Consider the following 19,756-nt stretch of genomic DNA (forward strand, 5'->3'; position numbering starts at 1 on the left):
ATTGGTAGAAAAGGTAATTAGAGTGTGCCTCTGTTATGCAGAAATTATAATTATTATCAGTGTTATACACACCTAATGGGAAGCTGAAACAAATTTTATTTAACTGTGTTCTTTTTCCAAAAAGCAAATAATAACGAGACCTAATCATGCAAAATCAACTTTTTTGAGCTTTTGACAATGTAATAGTCCTATTATTGCATCAAAATCATGCCCAAAGTGGTGTTTTGCTTGATTCATGCATTTCTGATTAGTCCTTATGAATTTTGTTCCCCATCCCTGTCCTGGAAGAACAAGCGGCTGAAACAGGTCTACATAGAACTGTCATTCCCACTGCCTGGGAAGCTCCTTGACTGCACTGCACCTGCCCAGTAAACAACACGCCCACTATCTCTGATCAGTAAGCGGAGATGTGGGGCAAAATGCCATGTTCTGTTCAAATTTGAAGCAAAATGTGTCTTCTAGAACCTTCTGCTCAGTGAAAGCTATTTTTCCTTCTTTAGCTGGTGTCTAAATCGTAAATATGTCTTTGTTCTTGTTTTTTTCAGCTACAAGAGGTCTCAGAGGTTGTTCAGCCCTCCTGAAAAAGAGCCTGATCACCAGAATTTGTGTGATATGGTGATGTTATGAAATGGCTGGAATCAAACTGGGAAAAGGCAGCTTTGCTCTGAAGGTAAGTGGCTTTCTTCTAGGTTCAAATTTCATAGCAAATAAATATTCTGAATAATTCCATTGTTTGTTCATCAATCAAATGGCACAAAACCTACACAAAACAAGAGACTCCAATGGCCAGTGAGAACGATGGGTGTGTCTTTGGTTTGCATCTTACTTGGAATAAGCCAAGCTACAACTACAGTGTGCTCTAGTGCTTGCCAACAGAATCCTGGCGCCTGGATGAGTGTCTAAAAACCAACAACAACAAAAACAAGGAAGAGTCTGGTTGCCTCTGGTGTAAGCCCATTTTGTGGGTGCTATGATCATTAAGCCATGGCACAGTATTATTCCAGAGTTCTCATTTGCTTGTGATGGATACGTTTTTGGAAACTGTACCACAACATCAAAGCAGAACCACCTGACTGTTTCTGACTTAAACAGTCAAAATCCTGAACTTCTGTTAAGATTATGCTACATATTTTCACATTTACATAGTTCAGGCATAACATTATGACAACAATCCAAACTCTGTGTCGGCTTCCCTTTTCTTGCCAAAATGCCTGAGTCTTTGAGGCATTGTGAAGTCCTGAAGGTGTGCTGGGGTATACGATACCCAGATGTGGGAGGTCAAAACTTAAATCGCTGTAAATTGGGAGGTGAAGCCTTTTGGAATGGACTTGTGAGTCCAGGGTAAAGGAAACTTTAACATTCTATTCGTGTAGCTGTGCACCAAACAGTTTCTAAACCAGTTTCCTTCGTGGCAGGGAAAATTATCCTGCTGCAAAAGGCCACAGCATTCAAGGAATAATGTCTCTATGAAAGTGAACATAGTGTGCAGCAGTGCTTAGGTAGTTGATACATGTCAAAGTGACATCAACAAGAGGCGCAGGACTTCTAAGCTAAACATTTCCAAAGGCATCACCACTGCTTGCCCTTAATCCCTTTTTGCACATTCTGAGCCTTTTGCTCTCTTAAGGTAAGCAGGTATCATTTATCAGTGAAACTTGGAATATGATAAGAAAACCAGGCCTCCTTCCATTGCTCTGTGATCCAGTTCTGCTGCTCACTTGCCCTCAGATGTTGCCTTCAGTTGTGGACATTTATCAGCTATGCCTCTGACAGCTTTGCAGCCCCCTCACACACACACATAACAAACTCTGGTAACTTTTGTCTTCTGAGATTGTTTGTATCATATCTAGCATTAGCTTGTTCAACAAAGATCGAAATGGTTTGTTTGCTGTTTGATTAAAACCACACAGAGAAGCCTTCATTCCCCAGGAAGCTGGATGAGCTTTGGACCTTGTCCAGAGTTGGTCCTCTTTGGACCTCATATAAAAACTAGTGACCAAAAAGTACTGCTTTTTTGTAATTAGCCCCATGTCATACTTGCTAAAAAAATTTTCTAGACGCAAAAAACCTCTAATTTGACAGAATGTTCACTTGTTGCTACATGATATCAGGACAACAAATTACATGCAAAAAATCAATCAACAATCACAATACATCCATCCATCCATTTTCACTCACGGTTATCCCAAGCAGGGTCACGAGGGGTGCTGGTGCCTATATCTAGCTGTCAATGGGGGAGAGGTGGGGCCGCAGGGCAACACTGAGACAAACATTCACACACACACCTAAGGAGAATTTAGAGAAGTCAGTTAACCTAAGAGTCATGTTTTTAGACTAGGTGAAGAAACCGGAGTACCCAGAGAGAACCAACACATGCTCAAGGAGAACATGCAAACTCCATGCAGAAAGATCCCCGGCCAGGAATTGAACCTGGAACCTACTTGCTGCAAGGCAGCAGTGCTACCCACTGACTGGTTAAAAGTGTTCTATCTAATTAAAACCAGCTTATTGCATTGACTCAAAGGCAATACCTCACACCAAGCGTGCTTTTAGCGACCCTGAGAAGGAAAGCTCCCTTTTAACAGAAAGAAACCTCCAGCAGAACCAGGTTAAGTGTAATGTTTCAGAATGGGAGAATAGAGATGGAATGAAGCAAAATGATGAAAATGGGTCCCCAGAAGTCTAAGCCTATAGCAACATAACTATAGAGATAGCCCAGGATAACCTGAGCCACCCTAACTATAAGCTTGTACTGTACAGTCAATGTCTCTCTGCTTTGGGGTTTTTTGTAAACATGTGACTCAGGTATTGCCCAGCCTATTTAGTTACAACATAGACTAACAAAAATAAATCCCAGAATATGTTATTTCAAAACTTGTAAAATGATACAAATTTTCAGAGTTTACACCTGAACAACCTCTTAAAACACGTTTTAATGTGAAAACATTGCACTACGCTAAATATAAAACTGACATGCAGATCATGACTGTGGAAACTTACTTTATGATGCTCCAAGACAGGGGACTCCCCAAACATTTTAGCCTCTGACCCCAAAAATAAGTACATATAGTTATTTCACTGTGTATCAATTTATTAATAAAGACTTAAGTAATTATATTCATCTTCAAATAAATTCCTTTTAAATATCTAAATATTTAACTCAACAATTTGAGATGGTTAATGGGCAATTAATCATTCACTTGGGCACTTTATAAATCAATTTTTTATTTAATATCAAATGATGTCTTAGGCAAATAAGTAAACATTACATTTATTTATTTCATCATGTATTTTTTTTATGGAAGAAAAACAGTCTCATTGGAATGTGCCTTTTTTTGTACACCATATTTTAAACACTGAATTTTTAACACTAAATTTTAGACACTGATTTTTTTATCTGGTGAAAATTTACTTGCAAAAAGTTTTCTTGCAAAAATTGAACCTGCACAAAATTCTACAACAATTGTGTTGACCTTTTTGTGAACTCAAGCCAAAGCATCTACGCTCGATGCAGTCTAGCAGCTTCTAGCCAATGAAATTAACTCATTTGGTCAGAAAAAAAAAAAAGGTTGCCGCGGGCCACTTCTTCCGGATCAAACCAAAAGCCTTGGCAGACAAGGGCGCCGCACTAGCTGTGATCGGCTTAGTTATTTCTCCCAGTCCGATCAGATGAAAAACTCTAATGGCTGTTTATTAGTAGCTACCTGACGTTTTGTAATCATATCTATTTATAAAGAAAAACTAATTCAGCTTCATTCAGCCGGGAACAAAGCTATGCCCAACTGTTGTGTCACGTGACCGAATGAGCTAATTTCATTGGCTAGAAGCTGCTCGACTGCATCAAGTGTAGATTGCTTTGGCTTGAGTTCACCAAAAAGTCAACACATTTGCAAGTGAATTTTTTGCAGGCCAATTTTGTGCAGGTGAATTTTTACCAGATAAAAATTTAGTGTAAGGATTTCAATGTGTAAAAAAATTCAGTGTTTAAAATTCGGTGTACAAAAAAGGCAATTCCGATGAGACTTCTGTTTTTCTTTCATATTTTTCCGTACATACACCGCAGGGATCACAGCACAATGATTGTAAAAAGTATCTTGTGACCCTATACTTTGTGTTTTATGACCCCCCTGAGTGGTCGAATCCTTCAACCCTTAAATGTGTCCATGGTTCAACACAACTGAATCAAGTAACTGGATGATGAAGTGGACTCGGGAGATATTGACTACATACGGAAGAGGTGAGTCAACCATTGGATTTAGGTGTGTTGGACCAAGGATGAATCTAAAACTTGAAGGATACCGGCACTCAGGAGCTGGAATAGCCAACCCCCTTTGCCCCTGCTGGTAAGAGAACAAAGTCCCTTAAACTTAATTTGGTTCTTCTGGAGGTATATTACATAAAGGGACTTTTCACCCTGCCATATAGGATAAGAAATATAATGGATTAATGTAAGTCAATGACGATGCAAATCGGCCACTTTTGATTGAATAATAAAACTTACTAAAATTAAATCTTACCACATAACATAGCAGACATAGCTGGATAACATTGTAATTGAACGTAATTGAATTTGAAATTGGCTAGGATTGTTTGCATTGGACTAATTGGATTACATGTCTATAAATATAAATTATATTTGTTTATTTTGTGTCTTGAGGTGACTTGAGGTGAACTTGAGGTGAACTTGTGAATTGGCACAATCAGAAAGAGCTAAATTGGGCCGAAATTGCCAAAAAAAAATGCATATTTATTTAGCAAAAGTGCAGTTTATTTACTGTATTCTTTTCTGCCTCTGTGAAGTTACGTTAATTGTTAGGAGGGCTTCTAACCCACGGAGTCTCCACGACCCACGCTAATGATGGCATTCGTTTCTTTTTCTATGTTACTCCTGGTGTACATTTTATTTATTCAGCAATTATCTATCCAAAAATTTATGGAGAACACAAACTGCTGACTGCTGCAACTACCCACAGAGATGCCATGACAAACACCTAAGATATAGACACACACACACCAACTCACATGGAGTCATAAGCTGTGGAAAATATTCAATTTGGACAGCCTCGACAAATTCCTGAGGTGGCGCTGACGTTTTATACACGCTTCAGAGTATTCCTGGCTGATCACACACAAACACACACACACCACACAGAGCTGATAACTGCGCCGAAACACTCTAACACCTTTAGGGTGGAACTGGATGGAGGAACTGAGAGACGGCGAGAAAGAAGGGGAGGGGAGACGATAAAGATGGAAGTAAGGTTTGGAAGGTGACGTGGGTCTTCTTCACTGTTTGTAACCCCTTCTGCCTTATAAATAGAGGCCAGTAACAATGCAACTGACAGGCAGCTGTAACCCTGCAGATTCATTAGGGCTTGTCACTATGGAAACCTGCAATTAGGACCAAAGTGCTAGCCATGTCTTTCTACAAGTAATGGGCCCAGGGAAATACCTGAGCTCTACCCAACAGACATCCATATGCAAACACACAAACATATGCACGGCGCTGACCTTCGTCCAACCTCTCCTGCGTTTTAAGGGAACATAAATATCGCTGTGCTTGTTACCTTGCACGTACAACAGTTCTGATACAGTACAGAGCAGAAACAGAGACGCAGGAGTTATAAAAAAAAGAATCGCAGTTGCAAACATGTAGTAAAGGATATGGGTGGCAGACAACACGAAGGCACCAGGAGCGGGGAGGGCTGGTTTGGGTCAGAGCCAACAGAACTACTGGTGCTAGGGTTGGGTACGGGAGCTCCTCCCTTTCCTTCTCCTCCCCTCCTTCTCCTTTGTTCTCCAACTCTTCTTCCTCAACTGACACTCGTACCTTCTCACCATCATCCTCCTCATCCTCTGCCTCCTGTGTGGGTCCTTCATGCTGCTCGTGCAGGTCTGGCTCCTGGGTGCCCGTCATGGCAGCGCCGTGAACAGCCGCAACCTATGAAAGGGGGCAAAGGAGCTCCATCAGACTGTTCCTCCCCCGCAGGCTTTATCCATCTGCTTTCTTGCCCCCATAACAAACTGGAACCAGTTGTCGACAGCCTCTGTGCTTCCCTTACATCCAGCAAGCTGTGATCCAGTCCAGGAAACATGAATCTACACAAATCTAAACAAAAGTGAACTAAATGATGTGGAGGAGGAGTGCAAACAGGATCAGAGATGACAACAGGAAGCACTCATGCCTCCTCATAATAATCCTGTACACTCTTGTGACAACACCAGGCCATTACTGCTAATGCTTCTAATCCAGACCAGCGCTGAACAATCCAGACGTAAAAAAGATCATCCGTCTCTGTCAACCTTCTTTTTTCTCTGTCAGTACAGTTTTTTTACAGCAAACTCCCCAGTCAAATCAACACTGTTGCATATGCCTCTAACACTTCAGTGTGAGTTTGTAAATGGGTCCACACCTGGTGCTGTTAACTTTAATTGTTTCTGAAAGTTGGTGCCTGGAGTCCACTTTAGTGTTAAATACTGTCTCGTTTTAGTTCCCAGATATTAAACCTGTCACAGGTTTATTTGTAGAAGCATAGCGTGGTCTATATAGATGCTGTAGTCATCAATGCAAAGTTCCTGCGACTGATTTGTGACCTTGAAACCTTTGCCGTATGTCTTCTCCCTCAATAGCACCAAAAACTGTAAGGTATCATTTAATTACTCTGGCTCTCCACAACTTCTAATGATAAAAGTTAATTTGGTTGCGTTTTCTTGAAAACACTTTTATTACTATTAAAAACTGAAAACTGCATGCTGTCTTTTTCAATAAAAACACTACAAACTAAAGGGTCTGAAATAGGTGAGCTGTTCTATGCCAATCCCAGCATGTTTGGTGCTTTTTCATTGAGTACAGCATTCAGTAAAGTGTTCCCAACAGTGCAAAGTGTTGAAAGAGCAGCAGCTCATGAAAGCATTTTGTTTTTGAAACATGATGTAGCAGATTCTCAGGTAGCTGAGAATCTGCTAGTTTACAGAATCATCATTTTCTACCTTATTTGCGGACATATTTGGGCACAAATTGTAATATTACATCATTTTAAGAGGAGGATTTTCACTGAAATCCTAATTGTAGTTATCACAGGTCCTTCTCCTAGCAGGTGTCCCCTTCAAACTAAATAAGTGTTTAAATCCCTTTTCTGCTTTGCATCGTTTTTTGTTCATTCTGTCATTTTTATGCATAAGCGAACAATTGTTTTTTCTATTAAACTACTCAGTTGCACATTTGTTTTGGCCTGATAATTCTATGTTTAAATATAAAGTGCACAGGCTCTCTTTTTTTCACATTCACTGCTATGTGGCCTTTCACTTTGCTGGTGGAACATATCAATTTCGAAGAAGGAATGTAAAGAAAATATTAATTCTATGGTAGCAACTTCTATATAAAGAAATCAGAGTTGAGCTATAAATCCGGAACCTTTCTCTACCCAGAGTTTAACTTTGTTCTAATTTATTTTACACCTAAACCACCAATGAGTTATTAGTGTTACAAATTTCTACAAATCACTGTTAATACATACTTAACTATACCTAAATGGGATTAATGGGAATAGATAAATACAAAGTACTTTTCAATTGAAAGTAAATAGATACATGGTTTTTAGACCTTTTGAGGATGAAATCTAAAAATTCTATGCATTTGTATACACCCTCCCTAATGCAGCTCTTCAGAACCACTTATCAACATATCGTTCTCAGTAAAACAGCTTGAGCTCATTTAAAATGGGTACAATTTTAAAATTCTGCCACAAATTACAAACTGGTTTGAAAACTAAACTTTTACTGGGCCAATCTCCCACATGAATATGTTTACCATGGTTTTCCAATTCCCTTGAAGACTTGAATTGAAGACCCCTAGGCTGTTCCTCTGTAGCTCTGGTTGGGGGGTAATGTACATTATCTAGCAGGACCTTACCCAGTCTCCAGATTGTTCCTGTCTCTAAAACATTTTTTTATATGACTAGTCTAACTCCATGAATGATGACACTTCCCCACAGTATGATGCTGCCACTATACTGTTTTATAGTGCCTACAGTGCCTACTTTTGAACGTTTACTGTGTCTACAATATGGTTAGTGGTCATAGCAAACAAGACTTTTTATGGCTTTCTTTTGACAACTACTTTTTTGCCAATCTATATAAAGTCCAGATTTTTCAGAACTCATGACTAACAAATGTCTATTTCCCACCTGAGTTAAAGAACTCTGTGGCTCCCCACAGTTACCATGGCTCTATTTCCTGCTTCTCTGATTAAATCTATCTTAAACATCCCTACTCCTGTACCATAACCCAACTTGAAACTTCTTCAAAAATCTATTCCTATGTTTGTTGGTCATTTTGATACTGTTTAAACAGTAATTTCTATTTATTCTGGAATTAAATCTACACATATTAACTATATTTGGTCACTTTTCACTGCACTAGATTTCAATGATATGGGTATTACAGTTAAAAGGCTAAAACAATTGCATGCCACCGTTTTTATTTTTTTTTTATTTTTTTGCAAATAGGTTCATTTTAGTTCTCTTTCACAGTTGCATGCGACTTTGTGTTGGTCTGACACATAAAACCCCAGTGAAAAACATTGAAGTGAAAAAGTAAAAAGCAGAAGGTTTTGCATTGCACTATATCCATTAATCTGCCTTTATGATAATGGCCATGATGATGATGAGAGTTATCATTTTTCACTGGCTGCTAATTTAAGATAAAATTAACTACAGTGACATTGATGAGCTACAGCAGCCTAAGGTTAATTTTTAGAGGAGCTACTGGAAATTCCTCAAAGCACTGATACAATCATGGAAATGTCAATTTGAATGATGTCAGTTTGAATTCCAGATTGGTATAATTTCCTTTTCATATTTCTTAAACTTCTAAATGTATTGGGTTGGAAAAGATGTAAGGTGGAGATGGGCAGCAATAATAATATTTATTTGCAACAAGAACACATTGTGCAAACAATGACTACATTTGGTCCACCAAATACTCCTTCCTTCACTTATTTAGGAGGAGGTGTTAAAGAAAAATGATTATTTTTTAGACTTTATTACAGTTAATCTTATGGCATGTGTAAACACTCTCACTTGAACATATTTCTTAATTTTGAACAAGGCTGTGTTAATGATTTAAAACTACTAATGGGTAAGTATTCAAAGCACAGGAGGCCTTAAAATGAGTATCTCCTGGGGGGTGAATAACAGTTAAGCCTGCAGGAGAGATTTCTGCTTGGTTTACAGAAGGTCAAAAGTCTTCCAGAATAAACAACCAGGGATGGTGAGGCCCCCCGCATTCCACAAGCTGTCTGTGAGAGCTTATCTTGTGTTTTATGACTTTAGGAATTCTAGATGCCAGGACAAGCTTTCCGCCTTTTCTTGTTAAAACAAAGAAGCAAATGACCCCAGATGTTTGCAGTAAATAAGGGGAAGCCCTAGCAGTGTCAGAGATGGCGTTTGGTTGGAGGACCGAGGGCCAGCCCCTTTTTGAATGGATTAGATACAAGAGGATAAAGCTTTCTAAATAGAAGAAAAAGATCAGATTTGCCCTTGCAACTCTCCAAAGATGTCTCTGTACTCTTTGCTTTCTTTCCTCCTATGTCAGGTAATGGAATGTATGTCTCTGTTGTTCTGCAGTTTCTGGTGTAGGTTTGTGCATTGTCTTATTTCTAAAGTGTATGCATTGTCTTATATTGGATTAAACTCTGTAATTCTGTGACGTCAACACGCAATGTTGGTTTTATTACCAAACGCAGCTCGCCGAGTGGACCTGGGGAAGGGAAGAATCAGAAGCCAATCTTTTTCCAAAGTTAACTATGTTAGAATATTTTCTTCCTTTACAATTGGGGGCTCGTGCCGGTTCTGGAGTCTCGGCGCGCGGCTGTTTGGTCCGTTTCGGCCCGACGCTTCGGTGTGGTAAGACAGTATTTGATTATTTTTTAGTTGTCTGAAGCGCCGTGTGGTCGGACCGGGGCTGATTTGCTGTGTGCGGCCTCACAGAATTCAGATGCTGCAGAGGTAGATAAAATCCCTTCTAAAAGAGTCAGTTGTTTAAGGATTTGAATAAATACACATTACAGGGAACTGTGGCTAGTTCAAAACAGAGCCTTTACGTTAACTCTGACTTAAGCTGGGTTTTAAAAAATGTATATTCTTTTTACCCTGAGGAGCAATGCCTGGGCCTCTAAAAAAGTATTTTGGAAATTTGTGTATTGGTTAGTTTTGGCTTGTATCAGCCGGAGATTTCGACTCATCTCCAGTGGACTTATAATTATTTGGGTTAATTGGATCGAGTTGTATCACTCATGGAAAAGGACTAATATCAGGTTAATTGGACCGAGTTGTATCACTCGTGGAAAATAAAGGACTAATAGCAGGTTGGATCACCTTTCTTTGGCACCCTTAAGCGGGTTGCTTATAGTATAAAGGACTAAAATAAATTATTTGATTTAATACGGGTTCAATCGCTCTCCCCAGCTGAAAAAGAAAAAACCTTTTGTCACTGGGCGGATTGAGTGATCGAATAAACTAAATTGAGGCTTATTTTCGCCTCGAGCTTGACCCAGCTCTGAAGTGTAGGACTGAGAAGTTGAAATGAGAATAAAAGGGATTTGTAAAATTGAAATTGGACAATTAAAAGATGCGTCATACATTCTTTTAGCCGGCTCCTGACGTTTTCTTTTCTTTTTTTTCTGTCTTTTCTTGACTGAACTACAACGTTGTCTGTGTTTCTGTGTTTTGTATGTTTCTTTGTGTTTGTGGCTGTGTGTCTGTCTTCCCCCGTTATACTGTAGCCTATGTCCCACCACGCGCTGCTGTCTATTCGTCTGTCTGTGTCTGAATTGTGCTGAGATTGTGCGGAAGTGATTTGTGTTTCAAGATTGTGTTCTGAAATATTGTTAAATATTTTTGCTGGATGTTGTATTACTAACTTTCTGTTAAAATGTGCTTCTGTGGGACAGCGGTGTCTCCGTTTTGGATGCAAGTTTTGTTTCACAGCGGGGGGACTGATTGACCCCCCTTATTTGCATTTTGGGAGTGCTTCAGTTCTGTGCTATTTCCAGCTCACGCTTTCAGGATTCTTGGATTTTGATGTGAATTGCTTTAGGACTGTGTTTTGTGTTGAAATGAAAAGTACAAAATAACAGATTTACAGATGTTTTTACTTTCTCAGCGGGTGAAATGTGTTGCATCAGTTCCAGGCTTGAGCACTGGAATGATCCAATTGTTTATTATAATACTGTAACATTGACAATCACTTAAATTTCTAGGTTTCCTGACAGGATGGAACACCCTCACTGATTGTAAGAGAACAAAAATGAGAACATATGGATGTTTTTCTGCGTAACAGTGTTTTCTACACTGTTAATGTGGGACATGTTGAAACGCTAATGAATGACTTTGTTTCTTGTAGGACGATCTTCGTGTGCAGCCCATTTCGCATATTACATGACCACATGAACGGTTTTTGGGTTTTCCTACAGGGGGTATAGGTAGCCATTTAATAACAGTGGGCTATCATGAAATACGGTTGTGTGTATAATTTGGAGTTTTTAAAAAGGTTCACTCAAAACTGAACAATATTAGAACTATTGGATAATAATGTCTTTTTATTATTTTTTTCAACCATGGTGTTATAATATTTGTGTTTAAGACTTTTACAGGATGAATTTTGGTTTGAAATCTGGGGTAACATCCTGCATCTTTCTTACAATGGGGTGTTGATGAGTCTGCTTGAGTGTGAATGAGAGTGAATGTGTAGGCTGATGGCCTTTGATGGGTTTTAGGATGCTCTATGTAAATATGACCTCAGTTTAGTGTGTAGCTGTGTGATATTTTTCTTATTTTAAACTATTTAGGTACACTGAAGGTTTTGTTTCATAAATATGTTTTTATTACTGCTTTAAGGGACAATTTTAAGGTAATGACGATTTCATATTTTGGTGTCACAATCTGGTTGAAGCTGAATCTTCTGCTTGTGCAGTGAAATTAATATGAAACGAGAATTCAGCCTTGGCTTAAAGCAGATAGATGTAGTTATTAGGAAATTGTGTTATCCACTTTGACTAACAACACTAACAAACTAACCTAAATTCTAACTAAATAAACTTGGTTTATATTTCATATGGGTGACTGATTGGACATGTTGAAATTTTAGCATAATGGGGGTAAGTTCTTCCATTTTTGTTTTTCCACCTCTAAATTGTTTTTCTTTTGGAAATAAGAAAACACAGGGGGATGTTATAAAGATAAGACATTACAGATGGAACTTTGAAATTTACATAATCTCCGTCTAGTTTGAATACTAGATGGAAGATTTGGAGAAATGGTGGAACATCTTATGATATTTTGGTTTTTCAGCAAATTATTATATAAAAGTGACATAGATTCCAAATTGTTTTCAAAATGGTAATTTTATTATATCAACAGGGGGAGAAGCAGAAGTAGACCCTAATTCCTGGTAAATTTTTGGATATGGTTAATGGTAAATTAGTTAATCAATAATTTTGATTTTTTCGATTCAACAATAGTGAATTATGGATTTCTTTAATGTAGAGTCATATGGCCTTCCTGCTTTACTACAATATGGTGTATGTGATATAGAAGCTTCTACTAAATTAGATTTGATCATCTCAAATTGAACGGTTTCAAATAACATCTATGCCATGTCTATTTACATTTAAAATTGTTGATAGATTTCTGAATCACTGCTGACTTTGATTATATACAGTTGGGTGTAAATTGTTAATTTTGAGGAAAATTTTGGTTAAAACTGCTATGAAATTCAGATAAAATGTAAAGGATTTCTGAAATTTTGAAATAGGACTTTGTCTTGAAGCGTGGGACAATGATAAGGATGTTTGGTATGTAGTAGAACAATATGCAATTCATAATTATTTGACCAAGGGCAATTCCATCACAACTTTTATAAGTATCAGTACTTGGACATTCTAGAGTTTGTTCTAATTCTTTAATGAGTTTGTGAGGTTGTGATTTTAGAATTTGTAGTTGATATTTGGCACAAGCAGAGTGAATGTCATCGAGGTATTGACGTTTATTGATTTTGAACAGTAAGTGTCATTATTTTCTTAATTCTGGCACATCCGATCGTGGACTATTTTAACAAATTTCTATCTATTCTTTTTGCAGTTCAGGATTTGGGGCAGTTGGCCGTTTGTGCTATAACAACAACAAATCTAGCGCCACACGGGAGGAGGCATCACAAGATAAATTTTATTTATAGTAGTGAAAGTAACAAAATGTGGCAAATATAAGTTTTGCTTTTTAATTACTTTGTATTATTTTTTCTCTGGCAGTTCTCCTTCCTTCTGACTTGATGGCAATCTTGGGGGAAGGGTCTTTTGAGCTCAGAGATCATGGGAAGATGTATTTGAAGGGATCTTCTTGATTACCGCATCAGGCCGCTGTTGTTGCTGAACAAAGACATGATGATGCTGAACTGTGCCCATCTTCTGCTGGACTGCTGTATGAAAGCCAAACGCTGTTGAGCGATTACGAAGGTCAGTGAAGGCGAACTGTTACCTGGCAACAGATGTCTCCTTTGACTGTTGCTTTTCATGCCTGGCTGAAAACAAAAGGGACTCAGGCGTTATCTGGGGGAGTCTTCTATGGCTGGAAATCAGCAGTGAGTCGGGACCACAAAGATCATAGACAAACCCGGACGGGGGCTTCAGTAGATGACTGGTCTGCTGGTTTCTATGTCCTGCTCTGTCGACCACGAAAGGCTGACCAAAGTTCATCAAAGCGGGACTGTATCCAGATGTTTCTGCACTGCTGGAATGACTGCTTCTCTAGACACGTTCTGATTCAGCAGATACAGAATTGGGGCATGGCAAGTCGCTCAGCGGTGGTCCTGTTGTGTGTTCTCATGTTTGATCCTGGATTCTCACCTCTGATCATGTGACCTGGGCGCCAAGGCCCACTCCTGGGGTTCCCTTCAGTCTGCAGGTTGGAGACGAAATGGGTGCCAACACAACTTGGTAGTGGTGAATAAGTTCTTTTCTTTAAATTTTTGTAGTGTGTGATGCCATTGTTCTCTTCTTATTTTAGATATAGCACTGAGGCGCCCTTTTTTCTTCACGTCCTGCAGCCCTGCAGTGTAATTCTAGGTGTTGAGGACAACCCCATCTCCTGGGGTCAGAGGTTTTACGATGCAGTTAGGGGTTGGTGTGCACCAACTGTTACGACACTGCATTCCTCCATGATTCACTCTGTTTGTCTCACAAAATGCTAGTGTGTCTTTTTCCCTTCCTGCCTGAAAAGAATGGGCAGGGACTAACTATTGCAATTACATTTTTTTTTAACTATAGCTGAATTGCATTGTGTGTTACGCTTCATCTACTAAGGAAGATGATCTAAATTTTTATTTGCATAGTACAGTGGCTACCATTCAGTAAAACTAAATTTAAATTTAAATGGAATTTGAAATTAAGGTGTTAAAGTGGATTGGGTGTCTATAGACTGACTTACTGAGCAAATGACACCAAGTTCTGTGTTGATTTCATAAATTTAATCAAACATTAAATTCTTTGCTTGAGGTGTGCAGATTGTAACAGCATCTGGGACACCGTGTTTGAATTGCATCCAACTGTGTTACATGAGGCTAAAGTTAGTGGTGATAGCGGATTTCATCTCAATGAGTTGTATAGGATTTTTATTGTATTCTATGACAGAACATTTGTTCTGTTATAGAAACAGGGGGACATGAATGGAATTGATCTGAAAGGCAAATTTTTAGTTTGGATCTCTGCATTTACTTTTCGGAAAAAGAGGTTATTGAAGTTAAATCAAAATACATTAAATGTTTTATGGTGTATTACCAGCATTAAAGATGAGCTAACTATTTGGATATGAAATAAGTAAAATGTATAAATTGAATATACTAAACAAAATATTGACTATCAAATAATTTACATAAAATAGTGTTTTTAAACTAAGGAAGGTGATCATTGGATTGTTGTATCTCTATTCATATGTTTTAAAATAAGTTGTTTAACTAAGACATCCAGGAAGGTCTAAACTAAAGATTTACATCATTTAATAAATTTAGCTGTATTGAATCTCTCTCCAAAACTGAAAAGGCATTGATAATTGATAAACAATATAAAAAGGGTAATACATTATTCAATTAAATATTTTATAAATAGGTTTTCAAATGAATAAATGGATCAAAGGTAAAAATGGTTGAAATTTTTGGGATTTAAAATATGATTGGAATAAAGTAGGTCATTTTTGATATTTAGTGACTCATGTAAAGCAGGCTGATCATTCTTTAAGGTTTTAAAAAATAGAAAATATGATGATTGAAATTAAATTGGTCTAAATTGGAAATTTACAAATTAACAGTTATGGAACTGCTTCTAAAATACAGTTAAGTTTTGGGTTTAACATGATAGGAAACTTTCATTTCTCATGTAGGCCTTATATAAAAAGAGGGTCAAAGGATTGATAAAATACAACTCCAAAGTAGCAGATTTATAATACAAAAGGAAGACAGTGAAGCTGTCATAAAGTGTAGGATCAATCATTAACCAATCAACAGGGTTCTCTCCATATGAGCTCCAGACAGGACGGATGTTTCCAGGACCTGCTACCCGCATTCCAGGATGGAAAGGTAAGCTTGCACATTTATCTCATAAAGATTTCTTCAATGAGTTACAGGTCCTGGCAGCAGAATTTACAAAATACCAGACGTCACAGGAACGTCCAGGCTCGGGATCAGTTCGGGGAATCGACTGGGTGCGCCTGATGGTCATCAAAAGAAAGTGGTCTGAACCTCGCTTCGCCAGACCATACCGAGTCGTGGAGAGTACATCTCAGGCTGTCCGTCTACAAGAGAGAAGGAGACACGTGGTTCCATTGGAGTCAGTGCACATCAGCTGAGGAGCCACGGCGCACGCTGCAGGGCATACAGGAGAATCTACAGTCTCAACCTGCGGTCGAGGAGTGTCTGAGGGCCATCACAGCGCGGAGGAGGATCTGCATTTCCGGGCAGAAGTCTGCCAAAACCACTTCATTTTCCTGAATTACAAGGCTTAAAAGGCCCAGACAGGCACAATAATCCTGTTCCGGTGTCCTTCCATTGAGAAAAGGAGATTGCACCCTCTCCTTAAACTCACTGTTAAATTGGCATAATACTCCAATTTTCAGTGAGCAACGGACACTCAGGTGGAAAACCTGAGGTTTACAACCGAGGAGGAACACGTGAAGGATCCAGCTACAAGATCATCATTAACTTATCTTCTCTTTATTGCGTGTTTTTGTTTTTTGCGAACTCTTCAAGAACATTCGTTTCTTTTTGCGCGTATTTTTTGATCGTTTCCTGACGAAGAATTCATATTCATTTTTGAAAGACTATCGAAGGAGCATAGAGACGAACTCTAACTTCTTATTATTGAATTGTGAAAAAAAAAAAAAAAAAACTATTTTGTAATTTTTATGTGTTTATGCTATTTTGTAATTTTTATGTGTTTATGATGTATTTCTTGATGTTGTTATTGTTTTTTATTGACAAATTGTAGTTTTTGTGGTGAATATTGTCTTTTAAGTCTGCTGAGCATTTTTTAGTAATTTTGAGATATCTTACTTTTATTTTTTATTTCATATTCTGGGCTGATATTCCTATTGTGTGTTTGCTTCTCTTTCAGATAACTGAGTTTTATGATTTTTCATATTTGATAAGTGAAATGTATTTTTAGTTTAGTTTTTACTGGTTAAAATTTTGTGGTTCATCAGGTGAGTATTAAATTGTTGGACAGCGCAAGATACATTTGATAAGTTTAGATTATGGAGTTCAGCTTTAGACACATGGCCTGGCAGGGGACCTAGGAGGTGCTGTTTAAAAAAGGGGACTGTTATAAAATTGGGCTAATGTTTTAGTTTTTTAGTATACTAAATAATTTTTTGGTTCCTCTATTAGAAGGCTTAATCATTTTATTTGTGAGGTCTGTATGTCTCAGACCTCAAAACGGGGACTGTTAAAGAAAAATTATTATTTTTTAGACTTTATTACAGTTAATCTTATGGCATGTGTAAACACTCTCACTTGAACATATTTCTTAATTTTGAACAAGGCTGTGTTAATGATTTAAAACTACTAATGGGTAAGTATTCAAAGCACAGGAGGCCTTAAAATGAGTATCTTCTGGGGGGTGAATAACAGTTAAGCCTGCAGGAGAGATTTCTGCTTGGTTTACAGAAGGTCAAAAGTCTTCCAGAATAAACAACCAGGGATGGTGAGGCCCCCCGCATTCCACAAGCTGTCTGTGAGAGCTTATCTTGTGTTTTATGACTTTAGGAATTCTAGATGCCAGGACAAGCTTTCCGCCTTTTCTTGTTAAAACAAAGAAGCAAATGACCCCAGATGTTTGCAGTAAATAAGGGGAAGCCCTAGCAGTGTCAGAGATGGCGTTTGGTTGGAGGACCGAGGGCCAGCCCCTTTTTGAATGGATTAGATACAAGAGGATAAAGCTTTCTAAATAGAAGAAAAAGATCAGATTTGCCCTTGCAACTCTCCAAAGATGTCTCTGTACTCTTTGCTTTCTTTCCTCCTATGTCAGGTAATGGAATGTATGTCTCTGTTGTTCTGCAGTTTCTGGTGTAGGTTTGTGCATTGTCTTATTTCTAAAGTGTATGCATTGTCTTATATTGGATTAAACTCTGTAATTCTGTGACGTCAACACGCAATGTTGGTTTTATTACCAAACGCAGCTCGCCGAGTGGACCTGGGGAAGGGAAGAATCAGAAGCCAATCTTTTTCCAAAGTTAACTAAGTTAGAATATTTTCTTCCTTTACAGAGGGCACTCAAAAAGTGCAATTTCCTTGTGAAGCTAGAACAAAAATCTGATTTTGTTTGGACAAATTGGCACAGGCAGCATTCTCTGGCATCTGTATAAAAAAGGCCTGCATAGCTGGCAAGTGAGCTGGAGGTTTAAAGAGGAGCCTTTCTGTGTGTACATGTTTGATGAAAATAATGAGATTGTATCCGCCACTACTCCTCTCTTTTTCACTCGATTCACTATGGAAACTTAGCTTGAACCATTTGGAGTCCAGAGCTGCACAGTTGAGAGCTTTTTTTGTTGTTATTTAACAGCGGCTATTGGGTAGACATCAATTAACCAGCAAATAAAACAGGGAAGTAATTTCTTCTACCTGAAAATGGGCTGACAGGCCCTGGAAATTATTTTTAAAACTCATTAAAAGCCTCCCTTGCTGACAGTCCAGCCATGATGGAATTAAATCACCCCTTGAATCTCAAAACAAGCAGTATACATAACACAGCACTGTATATCCTTGCATCAACAAAACCTATGAAACCTTATGAGCTGTTTTATGTGTAACGTGGATTCATTACGCATGCATTTATTGTCTTTATTCCTTAGCAGGAACTGAAGAGGCTCACGCTGAGAAAAAAAAGGATTATCTGCAATTAAAAAAGGAATAGAAAAGAAAAGCTTTTCATCCAAATGAATGTATTCCAGGGGACCAACATGCTAAAATGTATGATTCGACTGTGAAGACAAATGTAGCCAGCTTAGGTCAAAAATTAACTGTTATTCTAATTAAAACAAAATTTCATAAAACAATTCTTCATACTTCAATTATATTAGGCTAAATAAGATACACAATGTGATTCTCCTCATAATCAGGTACATTTGAATTTTAAAAATCTAATTTTGTGGAGAGCGCAAATGACAAAGAGCGACATCACATCTAGGAAATGTCTATTGTGCAAACCCATTCAGTGCTGATCACGGGACAGCGCAGCATTAAAAGTGCAAATAAAAGCAGCAGAAATGGTAAAAACTTTGCCAGTGCTTCCTACCGGTGGGCAGCGTCCATCCACCAGCCTCACTCACTCCGGGTTCGCCGTGCGCCCTGAGCGCCAGGAGCCCCGGTGCTCCATCAGAGAGCCGCTCAACGCTCCTCTGCTTCCTCCTCCCGCCCCTCTGCCACAATCCAAACTCAGCCCGTCAGCAGGATGACAAAAAAAGATCAACCAGAGAATGACGAATAGATTACATGGGCAGTAGACGCACACGTTTTACTTAAAGAAGTGTAATTAAACTCAGGGTTTCCCTCCCCGCGTGTGTGGACGCTCAGCGTTCAGGTGCAGGAGTTTAGGCGCACCGGGGAGGAGAGCTGCGTCAAGCCATTCAGACACAGGCAGAACAGAAACACATGGCCTTTACCTTCAAAATAAGACTATCTGGTCCAGGAAGTTTCATCCGACAATCCACGTTACTTTTAACTTTTAAAGAAGCCTTAAAGGTGCCGATGTTTCTTTTTTTGGAGTCTTTTTCGTCAGGGATACAAAACTGCGCAGCTGCTAATGGCCAGGTTTAAATTTGGCATCCAGCTTTCAGCTGTTATTTATCATGACTAAAATATTTAAATAGATCTGTCTCCCAAGATTTATAGAAATACAAAAAGTAGCCTAGACTTTTATTATGTAGACATACAGACTAAGGCAGGCTAAAACAATGAGCCCCATGTCCTACAGCATTACATTTTGCTTTACTGACTAAGGTCCCTGGTTTAAGCAGAAGTTTTTTGGTCCCTATTTTCAAAGCTTTGTGGAGAAATGTATTGTGGGATCTTGTGGGGATTTGTTGATTAATGTGTATACATTGGCGCACTTATATTAATGTTTGTTACACTGGGGGAAAAAATTTTGTAATTTTTTCTTAAAATAAGTGCATTGAGGAGGTTTGCCAATGGAACAAGACAATTTACATTTAAAATA

The 19,756-nt window shown here is 38.4% G+C and overlaps 1 protein-coding gene across 1 annotated transcript in view; it reads right to left on the reverse strand.

The window, feature by feature from the left end:
• LOC119783708 (voltage-dependent T-type calcium channel subunit alpha-1G-like) overlaps positions 1-19,130 on the reverse strand; it is a 139,415-nt gene extending 120,285 nt beyond the window's left edge. The window contains exons 1-2 of the mRNA XM_038285347.1: positions 18,836-19,130; positions 5,667-5,941 (exon numbers count right to left, since the gene is read on the reverse strand). Of these exons, the coding sequence (XP_038141275.1) occupies positions 5,667-5,917 (251 nt within the window). The 5' untranslated portion in view covers positions 5,918-5,941; positions 18,836-19,130. The remainder of the gene's footprint in view (positions 1-5,666; positions 5,942-18,835) is intronic.
• Between the last annotated feature and the right edge of the window lie 626 nt (positions 19,131-19,756).

This window comes from Cyprinodon tularosa, unplaced genomic scaffold (assembly GCF_016077235.1).
Source record: "Cyprinodon tularosa strain WSP-4 unplaced genomic scaffold, ASM1607723v1 ctg21, whole genome shotgun sequence".
In the NCBI taxonomy this organism is placed as follows: domain Eukaryota; kingdom Metazoa; phylum Chordata; class Actinopteri; order Cyprinodontiformes; family Cyprinodontidae; genus Cyprinodon; species Cyprinodon tularosa.